The 20,727-nt window shown below is 34.3% G+C and overlaps 1 protein-coding gene across 1 annotated transcript in view; it reads left to right on the forward strand.

Moving 5' to 3' along the window:
* The first annotated feature begins 1,412 nt into the window (after nt 1–1,412).
* LOC114328914 (UBX domain-containing protein 6) overlaps nt 1,413–20,727 on the forward strand; it is a 46,981-nt gene continuing 27,666 nt past the window's right edge. The window contains exons 1-3 of the mRNA XM_028277902.2: nt 1,413–1,712; nt 10,120–10,582; nt 14,904–15,058. Of these exons, the coding sequence (XP_028133703.1) occupies nt 10,213–10,582; nt 14,904–15,058 (525 nt within the window). The 5' untranslated portion in view covers nt 1,413–1,712; nt 10,120–10,212. The remainder of the gene's footprint in view (nt 1,713–10,119; nt 10,583–14,903; nt 15,059–20,727) is intronic.

Consider the following 20,727-nt stretch of genomic DNA (forward strand, 5'->3'; position numbering starts at 1 on the left):
CTTGCAGTGGCGGCTCGTCAGAGGAGGCAAGGGAGGCTCAGCCTCCCCATAAATTTTTTATACACTCTATACTGTTTTGTTTATCATGAATCGCGAAAACAACAATTACTCTCACTATTATACAACGTGTAAATTCCATATTATCACTAATTATCCATACGTACGGAGCATTAGCATTAGAACGCATGATCGCGTCTCAGTTTTATTACATATTATTGTAGGCAGGACCCTGGGTTATCCCGAGATGCATGAACGGAGCACGGAGCCGAGAAGCCCAACAGTCTCCCTTGCTAATGCTCCGTGCAGCGCAGCAGGCGTTTAAGGAGACCCGGTCTCCTAACAGTGGCATCTACGGCGGCATCACACGCTGCCCGGAGATATACCAAGGGAGGCAGAGTACTTTCTCAGCTCCGTTGGGTGGTTGGATGCGTCTCGGGACAACGAATTTTAGGGTCCTGACTAAAAATAATGAAAAATCTAAAAGTGCGAATTTTGTTATGAAATTTGGTATGTGGGGTTATAATAATATTTGGAACAACTTGCTCAAATAACTTTTTCCGATATCTCTAACTCAAAGCAAAATATCGGTAATTTATCGTGTTTTTGAATTCGCAGTAGGCCGCGTTTAGAATTAAAAAAATTCAGTTTAGTATCTTAAAAAATTTTAAGCTTCATTATGTATGGACGGCAAAACTTCAAATCTGTATTTATTTTGATATGCATAGGTATCTATTTACAAATAGATGGAATTGTTAACAAATAAACTACACAAACTTTGGTATTAAACTTTTACTATTAGACCAAGGGCCGGTTGTTCGAACGCTAATCAACAATGATCATTATCAAATAATTAATTACTGTCAATGTCAATTGTTAAAACATAATTAATTACAATTCTGAGACTATAATCAATTAATATAACAATAATTATTAACATAATTAATAATAAATCTCATAATTGTAATTAATTATGTTTTCAGCAACCCAAACAAAGTTGACATTGACAGTTTTGGTGACAGTAATTAAATATTTAATAATGATCATTGTTGATTAGCGTTCGAACAACCGGCCCTAACTATTTTTAAAATGATATGATATCATGAAATTATGAATTAGGATGATATTATGAAATGTAAATAAAAAATGGTCAAAAGATTGGGCCTTAAATTACATTTTTTGGCGCATTTTTTTGCTAGTGCAAATTTGTCTAGATATTTTACAGTTAGGTATAGCCTCCCCTATTGTAAAAATCACGAGCCGCCACTGTTCTCTTGTGCCATTTGACCACTTGACAAAGATGCCAGCGCCACCTATCGACAGTATATTGCAACATTCTTAAAGAACACCAGTCAATGTCAACAGTCAAAATCATCTGTTAAGGGAGAATGACAAATTACAGTGACAAACAGCAGCTTAGCGACTGAGTAGCCAAGTAATGGTATCAATTTTTTCAAATTATTTTGAGAATACATCAATTTTAGATGTAATTCAAGTATATTACAGCAGTATTATTTTATACGTATCAGATTTTTTTGAAGTTGCCCGTGACAAGGAAGTATTTACCTACTTGGAAATTGTGGGAAATATATTTGATGATTTTCAGTGGAAATTCTTACAGATCTTATTCGGATTAATACTGTTTAATCTCATATCGATTCTCATTGTCTGGAAATATTTCGGTGACTCAATTTATGAGCGGTTCATGTCCAATCGTAAGTATTCAATGATACCTATATGTAATTTTTCAATTTACATAGAATAGCTGATTATCAGTGCATCATTCTAAGAGCCTTTTGATTTACTCAACTAGTTTTATTCTGTATGAAGACGTCATAAAATATAGACGTTCTACTACATGTCACACTTTATTCATTCAATCTTATATTCCATATGTATGGAGGAATAAAGACATATGTTGACACTAAAAGTTGGCTTTTTGTAATTAAGCTGGCCACCTAGAATAAATAATTGGTGTTGACATATTCTTTCTTCTGTGTCGACTTGATTAATTTATATTGAAATATGAATGAAGATTCTTATTTTCAATCCATTTAGAATTAACCCGATTTAATAGGTTGAGCACCATGCCATACACTAGTGTCTGCTCTAAAACTTTCCTTCTGGGCCATATTAGGCACCAGTTACTGCTCTACATCTGAAACTTTATCGACCTGTATTGACCAGATAGATACACTTTAACGCCTTTTAATATGCTTGCATGTCTGATGTGCAGTACCGGCACTAGGGTATAAGGCGCCCGCCTGCAAAACTAGCATAGGCGCCCCTTAGTCTCTTTTAAATTAATATTTTGTATCGCATTAGCAGAAAAAAGCTCATTTTGGCGCCCCCAAACAGGAGCGCCTGCCTGCAGTGCATCCTTTGCAGGCCCATTATCGCCGGCCCTGCTGATGTGGCCCAGAAGAATAGTGTGCTGATGCTGGGCTTTTAGTAGCTGTCTATTTTTTCCATATTTTTTTTTAAAGGCGACAAAAACACAATAAAAGATTTTAACCACTTTTTATTGAAGCAGCAAAAAATACAAAATGAAGCAAATTAACTAAAATTAAAAAGGTAGATCAGTAAATAAGTTAAGAAAGTAGTAGGTTTCCAGTCCAAAAAAAAATTGACTGCTTTTTATGGAAAAGATTGAACCACTCTAAGCAAAATCTTGGTTGTCCTTCACAAAGCGTACAGAATATGACACGTTTGACCTTGCTTTTTGCTAATATTGCTTTCCTCGTTTTTTTTTGTAACAGCCTCAGTATCTGTTTTGCTATTCTGTAGGGCCAAAGCAGACACTGGTGTCTGCTTCGAGAACCTGTAGGGCCGAAGCAGACACCGGTGTCTGCTCATTTTTTCACAAAAAATAACAAAACCAAAAAATTCTTCACGTGGAAGTCATACGATACAAAAAACTAAAAGAAAATTACAAAAAACGGTGTTGGTCCACAGGGAAGTTTTGGTTTTTATGTATCAGCGCGCAACCTGTTCAACAAGTTTTGATGACTTCCATTCCCTTAAAACCTAAAAATTTGTCATAGTACCCACATTGAACTATTTAGTGGTCAAAGAAGGATAACTCTAAAATTATCTTCTAATTGAAGGATTTGTCTTCTAGTTGAAAGTATTGGATGTATGTAGACATCTTTCTACCTCGTTTTCTTCTAGTTTTCTCACTGTTCTATCTTTTTTAGCCATCTTTTTTCAGACATTCTCTGCAGGTGTCCATACCATTTTAGTCTTTTGGTTTCAGTTGTGTCTATATGTCTAGGTAAATTTCCATTTCTCTCCTAATATCTTCATTCCTCACCCTATCAAGTCTAGTAGCCCAGCAACATTGTCTCCAATAGTTCATTTCCATGACCTTAATTTTTTATTTGTTTTTGTGATTTATTTCCCAGAGTTCAGCACTATACAACCTGATACTTTTTACTATTGTTGTAAAAATTCTTCTTTTATTTTCTTTTGTTATTTTATTATTCCACAATAATCCATGTAGTTGTCTAGTGGCTGATCTTGCTTGGCCAATACTGGAATGTGTCTTTGTTACTACCTGCTTTCTATGTTATTTAGACTCCCAAGTATTTGAAGATTTCAGTTGATTTTATAGTTTCTATTTCTATTTGGAGGCATTCTGGTTTTTCCTCAGCAACTAAGTACTCAGTTTATTGTATATTAATTGTGAGGCTCCACTTGGTGTACTTCTCTTCCAGTTTTCTAAGCATATAGCGAGGCATATAGTCTATATCACTCTCGTTTTCAGCTAGAATGGCTTGGTCATCAGTTAATTGTATGGTGTAGAATCTCTGGTCTTTGATTAGGCAGCCAATATTGCAGCACTTTCTTTTCCACAGTGACAGCGCCTTATTCAGATATGTTTTGAAGAGTGTAGGTACTATGCCGCTGCCTTGCTTTAGGCCTTATCCTATATTTTACCTTTATATCTTATTTTATATCTTATAGTTTAGGTTTAAATGTACCTTACACCAAAACTCAATTTTCCTTCCACTTTACATTTTAAATTGTTGTTTAATTCTACTTGTTTTATGATCAAATCTCAACTTAACAAGACAGGATGATGGATGATAATAATAATGGTATTTGTTACTTTGTACAATAACAAATTTGTCATAAATATATTCATACCGGGTGGTGAATCATCTACCAGGACATAGGAAACTCGATGGGAAGTTCTAAACTGTTGAATTCCTGCTTCTCTAATTATTTTGCGTTAAAAGTCATCAGTAGCTATTTGTAGAGGACTGAAATCTTTATTAAAAACAAATGTCTAAATTATTCTATGAATTAAACACATTCCAAAATTTTGCAAAAATATAACACATTTGCCAGAGTATTGTTAGTCAAATCATCAGAGATTTGACCTCTAAAAACGATTTAAACAAGCTAAATTTTGTCAATTTTGGGATCCCAAAAAAAATTCCAAAAAGTTTGCCACTCCTAATCCCGGGCATCCTCTTAAACCCCCCTCTCATCAGGTAGGTGGGGGGGGGGGGGGGTAAAATAATGGAAAACATTGATCTACCAAGATTCGGCACAGTAGAAAAAGAAAATGTTTCAAACATTAAATGTAGCTGCCCCGAGCTTCCCCATAAAACCCCCTCGAATGGGGGGGGGGCATCAATTTACTTTAAAGCTTAGGCGTTGTAGATAAGAAATGTAGCTGAGATAATTTGATAATTTTGATCAAGAATAATGTGTTTTGGCACTTCTCAGAAACAACGCTTGATACGATTCGTAACTTTGAATGTCCGTTACTTGCGAGAAATCCATTTTTAAATAAAGTTTGTAACTCTGTAAAGTCAACAGTAAAAATTTGATAGCCTTTGATCAGTATATTTGAGAGTATCCTGCTAACAAAAATCAAAATGCGTTTTAAAGGTGAAAAAGGCAGTTTTTGTAGGTATGCAATTTTTGAATATTACTGCAAGGGAAGTCTGTTTCTATGAAGCCATTAAATAAATATAATGCTGTAAAAGTACCCCGCACAAACCTTATGGAAATTAGGACCCAGTGGATTTAGTTCATACTTTGGGAAAATACTCTTTGAAGCATTCGTGTTGTGATGAAAAGTTATCATGGCCACATTTCGATCGTATGAATGATTTTCAAGATATAGAGGCACAAACTCGGAAAATTATAAGATTTACCGGGTATTTCAATTCCTTGAGTTACTGGTTATCTGGCAACATGTAGAAGTTTGGATCAAAGAAAAGTACTAGGTAGTAGCTTAGGATTTTTTCCTGGCTATCCAATGGCGACCTTTACTTTGACCTTGACCTTCAACAGACGTCATCTTCTAGAGTTTCGAGGGTTATTGGCATTAAATTGATATAAACAGATTACTCACGGGTTTTTGGGATCGCTAAACACGAATATGCCATCAGAATTGACCTCCGGAGCACGTGGTGGTCAGGGCCACTGCAAAGGACATAATCATTTAGAGTTTCGATGGTTTTCGGCATTTAATTGATGCAAATGCATTACTGGAGGGTTTTTTGAAGTCGCTAAATACGAATATGCCACCAGAACCGACTCCCGGAGCACCTGGTTTCCAAGATCAATGAAAGGGGCTCCTGGAGTTTTGAGGGTCTCCGGTACTACATTAAGGCAAACGGATTAGTTGTAGGTTTTTGGGGTTGCTGAACACGAATATGTGATCAGTTGAGACACAGGAGCACCTGGTGTTAAGACAGGTTATCTTCTGGAGTTTTGAGAGTTTTCGGTACTAAATTGATGCAAATGGATTACTCATGGCTTTTTGGGGTCGCGGAACGCTAATACGCCATCAGATCCGACCCACGGAGCCCCTAGTGCCTAAGGTTATTCATCTTCTCGAATTTCGAGAGTTTTCAGCATTAAAATGATATGAATGGATTACTCATGGCTTTTTGGAGTTGCTGAACACGAATACGCCATCAGAACATACACCGGAGTACCTGGCGCCTAAGGCACGTCATCTTCTGGAGTTTCGAGAGTTTTCGGTACTAAATTGATGCAAACGGATTTGTACACACCGAGTACTCGGAGGTTTTCTGAGGTTCAAAGAAAGCGTACAAATAGGGAACTTGCATAAATTTTTAAATTCGAAAAAAATGTTATAAATCTCAACAGAACATAATTTAAAACATGTGTATCAAAGATAAAAAAAGTTTTGTTTGTCTTTCGTTTGGCCCCTAAAGACGATTAAAAATTCAAATTAAAACAGGTGGTCCAAAACGCATCGTGACGTCACTTGGTTTTACATTTACATTTTTCCAATAAAGTAAACAGAATTTTAAATTAGACGTTATAAACGTCAGTAGAAAATACATTTATGTGACCTTACAAGTGTTTTTGATCGTTTGACCTGTTCATAGAAAATTTGTACTTTTACAAAATGGTTTTATTTTCAATAGTAAACCTTCGTTCCTTTCCTTCAAAAACAGTATAAAACTACAATTTTAACAAACTGGTATATATTATTACAATGACATACGATAAATGTCATTAGAATATAAATATTTTTGACTTATTCCACGACGATGAGCTTGCCAAATACCCAAGTAGGTGGAGGCCAATAAACTAAAGAACGAGAAGAAGAATATACCTAAATATAAGGTTGTGTCTAGGTATACGCTAACGTGTACGCAAATAAAAAAGTTAGAGTGTCAGTGATTTCTTATTTTTTATTTGTTTAGTGTTTGTTTTTAAATTAACTACGGAGTGCGGACAATTATTTAGTTCTTTTAATGAGTTTAAGAACATTTTAAAACAGTACGCAAAAGATAAGAGACTATAAATTAATATATATTTTTTTTAGTTATAAATGAAATAGTATTACCGTAAAAGATTAAAATAAAAGGAAGACCTAAAGCTTTCACAATAATACTTAACTTGTTTTGAAGCTATTATCCTTGTGGCATTTTTGTAATCAACTATTCTAAATGGGAACTAAGCCACAATTTAACTAAAAAATTGATTTTATTAACGTTTCGACTTCTAAACCGGATGTCGTTGTCAAAATACAAAATATTATTAAATTAAACAAAAATGTTGTTGGTTAGTAAACAATTTTTTCTAATAATTTATTTAATCTGACTAATTTTTGTATTTTGACAATGACATCCGATTTGGACGTCTAAACGTTAATAAAATAATTTTTTTAGTTAAATTGTGGCTTATTTTGCATTTAGAATAGTTGATTATAATAATTCACTCACGTATAAAAATTATTTTAACAATATTTTGTACCTACATGTCATGTCAACTAAATACATATAATTATTTTGCTAACCTAAATATATACTTTTATATATACACATTGATTTATTATAATTAAGTTTGAAACATCTGAATAGTTCTGCTTCCCTTCCCTTAACAAATATGTTTCCATCAAACAAACACTAAACATATCAAAATAGCATGTACCAAAATATATAGTCACTGCGCAAGCTAAATAATGACGTCACTGGCTTGATGAAGTTTAATTCGCGTCTACCTAACTTTTTTATTTGCGTACACGTTAGCGTGTACCTAGACACAGCGAAATATAACCATAATAAAAACTAATGCAAAACTATGTGACGTCACGTGACGTTTGAACTATTTTATACCGCTGAAGACTTTAAATATGTATTTCTAAGTTATTACGAGTTTTTGAAGCGTGAAATTTTGGAAATCTCATTTTTAAACAAAACTGAACATTATTATATAATAAAAAAAAATGTGCAAGTTCCCTATTGGTAAACATTTTTTTTGCTATTTGTAGATTTTTATTAAAATAACTGTGTAGTGCTATTCAATTGTTTTAATTATTTGTAAATATAAACTCAATTTATATCTGACAATATTTTTCCTTCATTTATTTTAAGATCGATTTACTATATTCTATTTTGATAGTGTTATTAATCGTGGCCACTAGATACTCCAGAGTCTTTTATCTAAGCCATATTCGTGTTCAGCAACCCCAAAAACAGAAGAGTAATCCGCTTGCATCAATTTAGTAGCGAAAACTCTCGAAATGCATCAATTAAATGCCGAAACCTGTCGAATCTCTAGAAGATGACCTGCCTTAGGCACCAAGTGCTCCGTGGGTCGGATCTGATGGCGTATTCACGTTCAGCAGCCCCAAAAACCTGTGAGTAATCAGTTTACATTAATTTAGTACCGAAAGCTCTCGGATCTCCAAAGGAGGACGTGCCTTAGGCCGTGACCCGTCAAAATAGTCCGGTCAAAACAGCCCCGTCAAAAAAGCCCCGTCAAAATAGCCCGAACACAAAATAGCCTCGACAAAATAGCCCCGACAAAATAGATCGCACACAAAATAGCCCCGGTCAAAACAGCCCCGGCTAAAATAGCCCTGGGTAAAACAGCCTCTTATAAACAATTACATAATTATTTATACAAGGTGTCCAAAAACTTTTTTTTAATTTAAATTATTTGTTAAAAAGGAAGAATGTATTTATAGGTCTGGATCCCGAGCATGAAAAAAAAGTTTATTAATAGCAAGCTGAAAATTTGTTAATAGCTTAAGGGTGTCTAGTCGGACAAACTTTGATATATGGGAACACTGGAACAGGGGAAGTTTTAATTGTGGAACAGGTTAAAAATTTGGAACGATCAGACCACGAAAACGGCACATGTATTTTGTCCGACAGGACAGACTTAAACTCTCCGAACAGATATTAAACTCTCATGCAAAAATCAGACTGCTATTTATCACCAAATGGGCGTTTTAATGAGTGGAGCATGTAGAAGATGCCAAATGACAGGAATTATGACAGGTGATAAATAGCAGTCTGATTTTTGCATGAGAGTTTAATCTCTGTTCGGAGAGTTTAAGTCTGTTCTGTCGGACAAAATAAATGTGCCGTTTTCGTGGTCTGACCGTTCCAAATTTTTAACCTGTTCCACAATTAAAACTGCCCCTGTTCCAGTGTTCCCATATATCAAAGTTTATCCGACTAGACACCCTTAAGCTATTAACAAATTTTCAGCTTGCTATTAAGCAACTTTTTTTTCATACGCGGGATCCAGACCTATTAATTATTTAATTTAAAATGCATTTTACTGTTGCCCGAAAACAGAAAAAAATGTTTTCCACCTACCTCTACCGAAAGTATACTTTTCCGGACCTGATTGTAGGGAGCAAAGTTGTACTTTTCCTCCCTAGGGAGGAAAATATTTTTCCTCCCTAGGGAGGAAAAGTAAAAGTGACGTCATGGTATTTCATTCATGACATGTAACTTATTGACGCCCTGTACAATATCTATTTTCTGTTGCGTAAGTTTCTATACATTTTAACGTTTATTTATAAAACACTCTGTATTTTGCAGAATGGTAAAAAACAGTAAATTGGTATTTTGATTTAACAATGTTTACATTATTAATTTGACTTATATTTGACAGTTGACAGTTATATTGTACGTACTTGTTAGTTTTAGTTCTAATAAATTTTGTTGGTTAGTTACATAAATAAATTAAGTAAAAATGAAAAAATGACTTGTTATTTGAGGAAGGTGGAAAAACCATATGTATAACATGGGAGTAAAGTGCCTTTTCCTCCCTTGAATGATTACTGCCCTCCGCTACGCGTCGGGCAGTAAACTTCATTCTCGGGAGGAAAAGTAGCACTTTCCTCCCTTGTTATACAAATAGCTATTATATCATAAATAAACATTGATTTTCGCTTAACTTAAATGTTCAAACTTTCAAGAGGTAGGGAAGACAGGACTCGAGTTCTCTGAAAAGACCATTTTTATTTAATGTGGTTAAGATAAACATCTGAATTGAGGATAATGGCCATTTCCGAAAAAATGTATTTTTAAGGAATGATTTCATGATGAATTCTGAAGGGAGCTTTTTTGTCGGGGCTATTTTGTCGGGGCTATTTTGTCGGCGGGCTATTATTCCGCGGCTATTTTGTCTGCAGGCTATTTTGTCGGAGCTATTTTGTGTGCGGGATATTATGTCGGGGCTATTTTGTCGGAGCTTTTTTGACGGGGTACCCTTTTTTGATGTCTTTATAAGATACCTCATCTGGAAACTTACAAAAAATTTATATTCAATTCTTATACTTGTTACTCTAAGCACTTTAATTAATAATATATTTTTTTTTAGCTACACTACGAGAAATCGAAGAGCTTAAAGCCAGTGTTTCAAAGTTAAAACTTCCAAAAGAACATACACCTAGGATTTAAAATTCCTATTAATATGGCGGAGAAAATAAAGAAATTCTTTGCCAAGAAAAAGGCAGATGCTAAGTTCAAACTTGCTGGTCCGGGGCATAAATTAACTGAATCATCATCAACTGCATCAAATCAGAGTAAGCCAAGCAAGGGTGCATATGTGCCACCTAAAGTTGAACCTACAGAAGCTGCAAGACAAGCTGCTGAAGCTGCATTGGTTCGATTACAGGGACAGAGGAAAGATACAGCTTTCAATACGTCGTTTGCAGCAATTCAAGCTAAAGTAAGAAAAGAATTGGAGGCGGAAACTAAAAATCAAAACCAACCGCAAGTTCCTGGGTCACCAACAAAGAGTACAGATGATTATGAGTGTTCCCATCACTTGGCTGTTAAAGGTATTGTTGTTTATTAATATGAATATAATATAATAATGTATTGAATTGTTCGGACAGCTTGTATCTTAGTGTACCCTATGTAACCTACACATGAATGTTATGTTTGTTCGTCACAGTGTTGCCATACTTTTTTCTTTATTTCTTTCAGAATTTCAATCAATATTAAATGTACATACCTACAAGAATAATAGAATAATTTTATAAGAACGTTTAAATTGAACCCAATTTTGAAAAAATATGAAAACTTTGAATTATCCACGTCCGTCTGTCCGTCCGTCTGTCTGTCTGTTTGTAAACTCAACTCCTCCGCCATTATACCAGGTAGAATTACAAATGATGTGTCAAATGAAAGTTTATAATCCAAGGATGGTACTAAAAGTGATAAATTTGACCGCCTGTCTGTCCGTCCGACCGCGAATATAACTCCCTCGTCATTATATCAGGTAGAATCACAAATGAGGTGTCAAATGAAAGCTTATAATCCAAGGATGGTACTAAAGGTGATAAATTTGACCTAGGCTGTCTGTCAGTATGTCCGTCCGACCGCGAATTTAACTCCTCCGTCATTATACCAGGTAGAATGACAAATGAGGTGTTAAATGAAAGCTTATAATCCAAGGATGGTACTAATAGTATGATACAATTGATCCAAAAGATTGCGTAACCCAGATATCCAAAGTGAAAGTTTTCCTCCAACACCAAATTGGTTCAGTAAAAAATTACACCATTTTGAGCGTCCGGTTTGGGGGGGAGATGGGGGAGAAGTCGGTAAATTAGTAGTTTTTTTATGTTTTTCGTTAATATTTCTCAAACGATGCTTTAGCGTAAACAATGTTCTATACAAAAATATTCTACATAAAATTTAAAACAAAAAAGGACCTTATAAAATCAACGGTTCCAGAGTTACGGAGGATGAAAAGTGAAGGTTTTTCGATACTTTGTATATATTTTGGACAATAGGGATGTTCACAAAAAATTAAAAGGTCATTTCAAATATGTAAAACGATTAAGAAACACCCTAGGAATAATTGTCCAAAAGTTCAACAAAATTGAAAAAGCCTTTCCATAAAAAATCTTTATTATAAATCTAGCATTATTTTAAATTTCAAGAACGCTTCTCTATTGGCCTGACGTCACTAGTTGCATACCCCAAGCGCGCGCCATTCTCATAGTGTTACTGTTTACCTGTTTGACGTTTCATGTCATTTTATTTTGTTCTCTTCTTGTTTTATCAGGGTTAAAGTGGAGCTTTATAGTGAATTTGTTTAGTTTAAAGTGGATAGACTGTTTGTAAGGACATATTTTGGGTTTTACAAAAATAAACAAATAAAATGGAAGGTTTTCAGAAAGCCGATTCGTATAAACTACCGACTGTAGTGTAGATGTAACAATTGTGTATGATTTATTGGCATCTTGTAAAAAAATAAATCTACCACAGCTTTACTGAGTGCATATTCCATATAATTTTCCACGTCTTCTTTAAGCTAAAAAAATAAATGCTTAATACTCCACAAAAAAAAATAGAGAAAGTTGTATGCATGCATTGTATGCATGCATATTGTATACATACATTGGCTGGTTATTACTTTACCTTGGTTAGGTGTATTAAAAATATTTTTATTCTTCTTCATGTGCCTTGTCCGTTGTGGACGTTGGCTATCATCATGGCAATTTTAATTTCATTTGCGGCGTTTCTGAATAACTCAATCGATTTTTGTCCAAATCATTGGCGTAAGTTTTAAAGTCATGAGTGTCTTTTCTTCCGGGTCCGCGTTTGCTCTCTATTTTACCTTGCGTTATCAGTTGGAGTATACGATATTTATCATGCCTCATATGACCGAAATATTTAAGATTTCGTTTCTTAATTGTAAAAGGAAAATTGGAAATAAAAATTCGTTTACTAAAGTGCTACGTATTCTCCGTTCTTTTATATGGCGTGGAGTCATGGACCTTAACTGAAGCATCACTGAAGAGACTCGAAGCATTTGAGATGTGGTGCTATAGACGCATTTTGAGGATTTCCTGGATAGACAGAGTTACCAACGAAGAAGTTCTACATAGAATGGGTAAAGAGCGCGAACTAGTCGTAACCATAAAACGTCGCAAACTGGAATACCTGGGCCATGTAATGCGCAATGAACAACGATATGACCTACTTCGGACCATACTTCAAGGTAAAGTGCATGGGAAAAGAGGTCCAGGACGAAGAAGAATATCCTGGCTGCATAACCTGCGAAAATGGTTTAACTTAACCACTACCGGACTTTTCAGGGCAGCAGTCAACAAAGTCAGAATAGCCATGTTAGTGTCCAACATCCGTAACGGATAGGCACCATAAGAAGAAGAAGAATTGTAAAAGAGATTTCTTTTTGTTTTCCCATTCGACGCAATACCTGTACGTTGGTGTGGGTCGCCCAGGATATTTTGAGGATACGTGGGTACACCCACATCTCGAATGCCTCTAGCTTTTTCATTAATGTTTCCATTATTGTCCAGGCCTCTGCGCCATATAGCAAGACCGGAAATAATAACATTTTAGCAGCCGCATTTTTAGTGGGAGAGATATTATGTCGCAATGGGTGAAAATATTTCTCATGCATGTTGTTAAATGTTGCTCTGTCCTTTTCAACTCTAGATCTTATTTCGGTTGTTTCGTATTTCGAGTTGACAACTGTTCCAAGGTAAAAAATATTTTTGAACTTGGGTATTATACATTTTCATTTCAACCAATCTTTTCACTAAATTATTAATGATTTTAATATAATATAAAGTCATACACATGTAGATATTTCAAGGTTTACTTTTTCTGTATGTATTATTAGAATCCCGTTTTTAGGAATATCCCACTTTAAGGAATACAAATTTGAGGTCCCGAAACTTTTTCATTTACTCCTTAAGGGGGTAGGTGCAAAATCTTGGTCCAATGCTATTTTAATTCATTCATTTTTTTCGAATCCTGAGAAAACTAATATGTAAGTATTTTTGAAAAATGTAAATGCAGAAAGAACAATTACATTATTACCAAGGGCCGAAAGTCTCTGGAAAACTTCTATAATGTTTATTTTATTAAGTTAGTTCTTTAAGTTAGTTATTTTAAGTTCTAGCTGCAACAAACCATTTCTTTTTCTGTTTTAAATTGGCTGAAACGGTAATAAAAATCTTGTCAGAACTGTTTTTTGATGTATTTACACACCCAGGAACAAAACACCACTTATTTGGCTTTATTTTTGATAATTAAATACGTAATAAACTGCGCACATTCAAATACACTTCGTAAATAAGTATACAAAACTAGTCGTCGATCAAAGACGTTACGACTGCTGACGTCACAGACCGTAGCCTCGCTGCAGGGTACCGTTTTTCTAGCCTCCAAGAAAATCAACATTATGAACTCATTTATCTTAAAAAATATACATTTTTAAACAGTTTTATGATTGTTACGTTTTTATATACCTTGTAATCTATTGAATTTAACTATATTTAAAAATTAGTGAACATCCCTATTGATGATGCTTTTGGGTGGTGAGGTTGACGCTTGTCAAGGGTTAACATCACTAACATACCATCGGCCACTGAAATAGCAAATTTTATTTACAAAACCCAATTCTGTTAAAGAATAGCTATTTGTATAACAAGGGAGGAAAAGGCACTTTACTCCCATGTTATACATTATGGTTTTTCCACCTTCCTCAAATAACAAGTAATTTTTTCATTTTTACTTAATTTATTTATGTAACTAACCAACAAAATTTATTAAAACTAAAACTAACAAGTAGGTACAATATAACTGTCAAATATAAGTCAAATTATTAATGTAAACATTGTTAAATCAAAATAACGATTTACTGTTTTTTACCATTCTGCAAAATACAGGGTGTTTTATAAATAAACGTTAAAATGTATAGATACTTACGTAATAGAAAATAGATATTGTACAGGGCGTCAATAAGTTATATCTCATGAATGAAATACCATGACGTCACTTTTACTTTTCCTCGTAAAGGCTGTCTGTCCATCCGACTGCGAATTAAACTCTTCCGTCATTATACCAGGCAGAATGACAAATGAGGTGTCAAATGAAAGCTTATAATCCAAGGATGGTAATAAAGATGAGAAATTTGACCTAGGCTGTCTGTCTGTCTGCCTGTCTGTCCGTCCAACCGCGGTTATAACTCCTTCGTCCTAACCTCAATATTATAATTCAATTAACGGTATTATTTATATTGAGGTTAGGACGAAGTATATGACGGAGGAGTTATATATACCATCAATTTCTATTTTACATCTGATTGGTTCTTTACTGATTCGTATTGTATTCTAGGTGTATATTTCAAGTGTCCATTAATTAGTGATGAAGTGTTGCCCAAAGAAGAATGGAAAGTAAAAATAAAAGAATTTTTGTTTAATACATTGGAAGAGGAAAGAGGAATGACATCTGTACTGCTTATATATTCTTGCAATTACAACAGAACTAAGGTAATTACTATTAATTAATTAATTTATTACTATTAATACTTTTTATTTTCCATGCAAAGGTTTTTAAGCTTGTTTTAAGGTGAAAATCGAAATTTCATGTTCTAGTTTGTGAAAACTAGACTCAAATCAAAAGATCTAATCGAGGAGTTGATACAGATTTAATTAAAAAAAAAATAATTTCTCGCGCGTAACTTTTTTTTTATTATTAACTCCTTGAGAGATCTGCAATCTGCCTATTAGGCAATAAGCGTTTTTTCTGACAATGAAGCTAATGACATGTAGAGTATTATTCCAATGAATAATCTCTTTTAAATATATCTAAACCTAAGTTAAACATTGTTGGTATGATTTTAAAATAATTTGCCTTAAAAAACTAAACTAAAGTCTGTGTGATATAGATAGATCGGATGGCAGTAGACGTTTTAGCCTACGGATTTCATTGGCATCGCGCACGTTTAGTTGGGCCGCTAACCGATTCGGGTGCACTGACACTTTTTCACTATAGTTGACACTAAAACGATGTATGGCATCTTTGATGGATTCTAAAGGGATATCATGTTGAATGATTTCGTTACTGACGTAGTAGGGAGCATCAACAATAGTTCGTAGTACTTTATTTTGGAACCTCTGCAAGATGGATATATTGGAGTTGCTAGCAGTTCCACACAGCTGGATGCCGTAGGTCCACACAGGTTTTAAGATTGTTTTGTATAATAATATTTTATTGTCTATGGAGAGTTTTGATCTGCTACCGATGAGCCAATACATGTTTCTTAATTTGAGGCCAAGTTGCTTGCGCTTAGAGAATATGTGTTTTGTCCAACTCAGTCGTCGATCCAGGGACATTCCGAGGTATTTGGCGCTATCTGATTGTGGAAGTTGACAATCAATAAATTGAACAGGTGGGCACGTTTCTCTGCGGAGGGTAAACGTCACATGTGTTGATTTCAATCCATTTGCTTTAATACGCCATCTTTTTAGCCAGTTTTGGACCTTGATTAGACTAGTTTGCAGGTTCCTAGAGGCTGATGTTGGTGGGACGCCAAAATGGCTGTATCATAGGCAAATGTCGCAACAGTGGTAAATCGTGTTGATGGCACGTCTGCAGTATACAATAAGTACAGAATCGGTCCAAGTACGCTACCTTGTGGAACTCTTGAATTTATTGGATGCAGCTCTGTATATTCACTTCCATGTTTTATTTGGAAGTGGATTTTAGAAGTTGAAAGTGGGGATGGGGCAGTAGCTTCTTTAGTTTAACTTGCAATTCTTCATGCCACACCTTTTCGAAAGCCTGAGATACAGTTGAGTCCGCGAGTCTTTACCCGTGCGTCATCATTTAATTAAAGCATACGAAATAAGTCGGAAATTTACTAAACGCAACGGCAAGTGGATATTATTCCGATCACGGGTTATAGTATAAAGTTTGACAGTATCAAATAAATAGAATGTCAAATTTAATTTTTGCTTTAAAGTTTTGGTGCATAATTACAGCTACATTTGAAGTAGCTTAATAAATTATTTTATTATCATTGATTAATAAATAAATAAACAATTTATAAAAGAATTCAATAACATATTTTCTTTTTGTTATTTTATTCACTTTGGCGGTAACTTAAACACAAGCATTCAACTGTGTCAACAATGAGGTTAGCTTTGTACGTTGTCAAAATGTGTCGTAAAATAACATAAACTTATTACAAAATTTCTAACTCCAATATAAAATTAGTTGTGAAAACAACTGTTTGTATACTATAAAAAACTTCAAAACGCAAAAATTCGACAAAATAACAGCAAAAAATTCAACAAACTGACAGCCACAAAAGTAAACAAACCAAAACGTCATAAATTGTACTTAAAATATGTCAAGACATCCCCAATCGTCTTTCTTTGTATCTATCTCTTTTCAATGCACCGAGTCTAAATCGTTCATAAAAATAACATGTGTTTTTACTTAATAACAGGCGGCAACTCGTTTGTCATTAATTTCATGCGTGGAAGAGATGATGCTAAATAAAAAGTATGGGTTTTATCTCGCCAGGTATTAATGACGCACGGGTAAAGACTCGCGGACTCAACTGTATATCGAGGAAAGCTGCTGAACACAATATCTTTTACTATTTAAGTCCTGATTGATTTGATTTACCACTCTATGAACTTGTTCTATTCTCCCGTGTTTAGATAGTCGGTAATTTCGTGTTCTTCTTCAGCAGATAATTCTGAAGGAAAGGTCATGAATGAAGACTTTTTTCAGATATTTGCCAAAGGCTTCAGATTTTTCTTTATCATTTCTGGCCCAGGTGTTATCATTTCTGATTGGTGGATTAGGCAAGTAAGACCTTTTTAATTTTTTGGTTGCTTTCCACAGCGTTGCGCGTAACTGACATTCAAAAATTCCGGTCGCTTTAAGAATTATTTGTGAGAGAACGGTTCATTCTAAACAAAATGCTAATAAACATTTGTGTTGAAAATTATCTCAGCTACATCTCTTATTTGAAACATTTTTTCTACAGCGTACAGATTCTTAGTAAATCGATGTCTTCAGTTTTTCCTCCCCTAGGAGGGGGATTTTAGAGGGAAGCCCAGGGGTAAGAGCGGCTAACTTTTTGCATATATTTTGGGATCTCAAAATAAACATTTTTAGCAAAATTCAGCTTGTTCGTCTCGTTCGTCTCGAGGTCAAATTTCTGATGACTGGACTGAACTATCTGTTTGAAACAGTATTTAGTGCTCACTTAAATATTTCTTTTTTTTTTATTATTAGATATTAAATTAATTAAATTAAAAAAGCTAGGCGAGATGAGGTTATTCTGCCGTATATTTCCAACTGTATAACAAATAGTACAATTTCTTATTATAATTGCGGAAATCTCCTATTTTCCATAAATAATTTTGTCTCCATCAAATTATTGGAATATTGATATCTAAAAATAGAAAAATTAACATGTACATCTGACCTTGAATTTTAATCAATGATAATATTTGGAAGCTTATCTTGAACCTTTTAGGATTTCCTTACGTTAATTAGTTAAATGTTTCATATGATGCAAACAAAAAAATTCTTATATAAATATAAATATTTGCTGTCTCATTGGTTGTGACACGCATTGAGGTGAATACTCTCTTATCTGTGACATATATTTTTTAATTATAATTTCATTTTGATTTTGTGTTTTAAAATACATAAGCGGAACGTGCACTTTTTTGAGATTTTGACATGTTCATCAATTTGTACTCAATACGGTACTGCCCAGCCGTGGAAGAGTCAATAAGTGCTTAAAGCTTAAAGCCTTCTAAACTTCCAATTGCTGAGATAATTTATGGAACAATTCACTAAGCACATTATTGTGAATTTAACTTTCAAGCTAAAACTCATTAAATCTTATTATATTGCACTTGGTGAATTTTTCTTTGCAATGTGGAGCGCCGAATCGGTACTTAGTGACCTTTCAAACAATACATTAGTAAACATAACACTGAAAAATAAATGAGGATGTGACACTTTTTCTTCGCTACGAATCAAATGCCAGAAATATGAAAAAAGTGCCCCAGGTTTAAAAAAAATGTTGGAAAACCAAAAAATACTGCTAGCCTTGAGCCAGTGAAGGCATATACAGGCACATTGCCAATAAGTGTCGCAAAAAAATGACTTGCAGCGGTTATGCCTTAGTGGTGCCCTTGCGGAAACCTGGGCCTGGTACAATAAAAATAGTCTTCCAACGAATAAGGTAGAAGAAAAGTGAAATTAAAAGTGCATTCACAAGTTTTTTTTTCGACTTATTGTGTAGATTCAGTTTTAATTCCGTTAGAGGTTAGATAATCTGTTTTAGTTTTAATAGGTCTGGATCCCGCGTATGAAAAAAAAGTTGATTAATAGCAAGCTGAAAATTTGTTAATAGCTTAAGGGTGTCTAGTTGGACAAACTTTGATATATGGGAACATTGGAACAGGGGAAGTTTTAATTGTGGAACAGGTTAAAAATTTTGAACGGTCAGACCACGAAAACGGCACATGTATTTTGTCCGACAGAACAGACTTAAACTCTTCGAACAGAAATTAAACTCTCATGCAAAAATCAGACTGCTATTTATCACCAAATGGACATTTTAATGAGTGGAACATGTAGAATATGTCAAATGACAGGAATTATGACAGGTGATAAATAGCTGTCTGATTTTTGCATGAGAGTTTAATCTCTGTTCGGAGAGTTTAAGTTTGTTCTGTCGGACAAAACAAATGTGCCGTTTTCGTGGTGTGACCGTTCCAAATTTTTAACCCGTTCCACAATTAAAACTGCCCCTGTTCCAGTGTTCCTATATATCAAAGTTTATCCGACTAGACACCCTTAAGCTATTAACAAATTTTCAGCTTGCTATTAATCAACTTTTTTTTCATACGCGGGATTCAGACCTATAACTTTTTGTAATATAATGCATTTTTGTTACTTATTTCCTTCATTTTGATTCCCCAGGTCTTGATACTTTATGGAGACAAATTCATTAATTTCCCAATATCCAATTATTTTGTGTTCATGGAAAACCTCTAAACTGGTTTAGAGTATTGATATTTTGATATCATAGGTTTGTTCCATCTCGATAGAAAACTGTTCTTGAATCTTTACGCTCATGCGCAATACCGAATGATTATGCGCAGTAACACATTTTTCGTTACTGTGCGCATACTGGTAACCGTTCAAGAACGGTTTTGTATCGAGTTGGAACAAACCTTTTAATTCGTATTCAGCGAGCTCGAAAACATTTCAGTACTGATTTATGTCCAATTAATTCAATTTTTATGAAATTTGGTCTGCCACATTGTATTCGCCATTTTGAATTTTTCAATTTTGACATCAAATTCGTAAACAGATAGATCAACAACTTTACAGTACATATTTATGATTTATGTCCAAATAATCCGAAATATTTGAAGATCAACAACTTTACAGTACATATTTATGATTTATGTCCAAATAATCCGAAATATTTGAAATTGGGTCCGCCATTTGGATTTTTTTAATTTTGACATCAAGTTCGTAATCGGCAAGGTTGAAAACCTTAGTGTAAAAACATATAGGTAGTCCCCAGTACCTACATCGTACGTTTTTGAAAACTATTACAAAAGTATTTTTACAAAAAATGGTTTTTCCACTTACTTCTACCGAAATATACTTTTCCGGACCTGATTGTGGGGAGCAAAGTTGTACTTTTCCTCCCTAGGGAGTAACGTCATGGTATTTCATTCATGAAATATAACTTATTGACCCTGTACAATATCTATTTTCTATTACGTAAGTGTCTATACATTTTAACGTTTATTTATAAAACACCCTGTATTTTGCAGAATGGTAAAAACAGTAAATTGTTATTTTGATTTAACAATGTTTACATTAAGGTGATACAGTAGCGATCAACAGGTGGCAACAAACGCAGTCCAATATTGCGAAAGTTCTGCGAACTTTCAAAAGTGAGGCAACAGTGCATCGGTAATTCGACACTGACAGTGACGTTTATACTATCAAAAACAATAATTTTTATACACATAGGCGCGAAATGTTGCCAAGTCAGTGACGTTCGATTTCTTGTTATAAAAAAATCGATTTTTAGTAGTTCCAAGATTACACAAAATCTAGGCATGGGATAAAAAAGTTTATTTGAAGAAAGTGTATTTTT

Source organism: Diabrotica virgifera, chromosome 8 (genome assembly GCF_917563875.1).
Source record: "Diabrotica virgifera virgifera chromosome 8, PGI_DIABVI_V3a".
NCBI classification, from domain to species: domain Eukaryota; kingdom Metazoa; phylum Arthropoda; class Insecta; order Coleoptera; family Chrysomelidae; genus Diabrotica; species Diabrotica virgifera.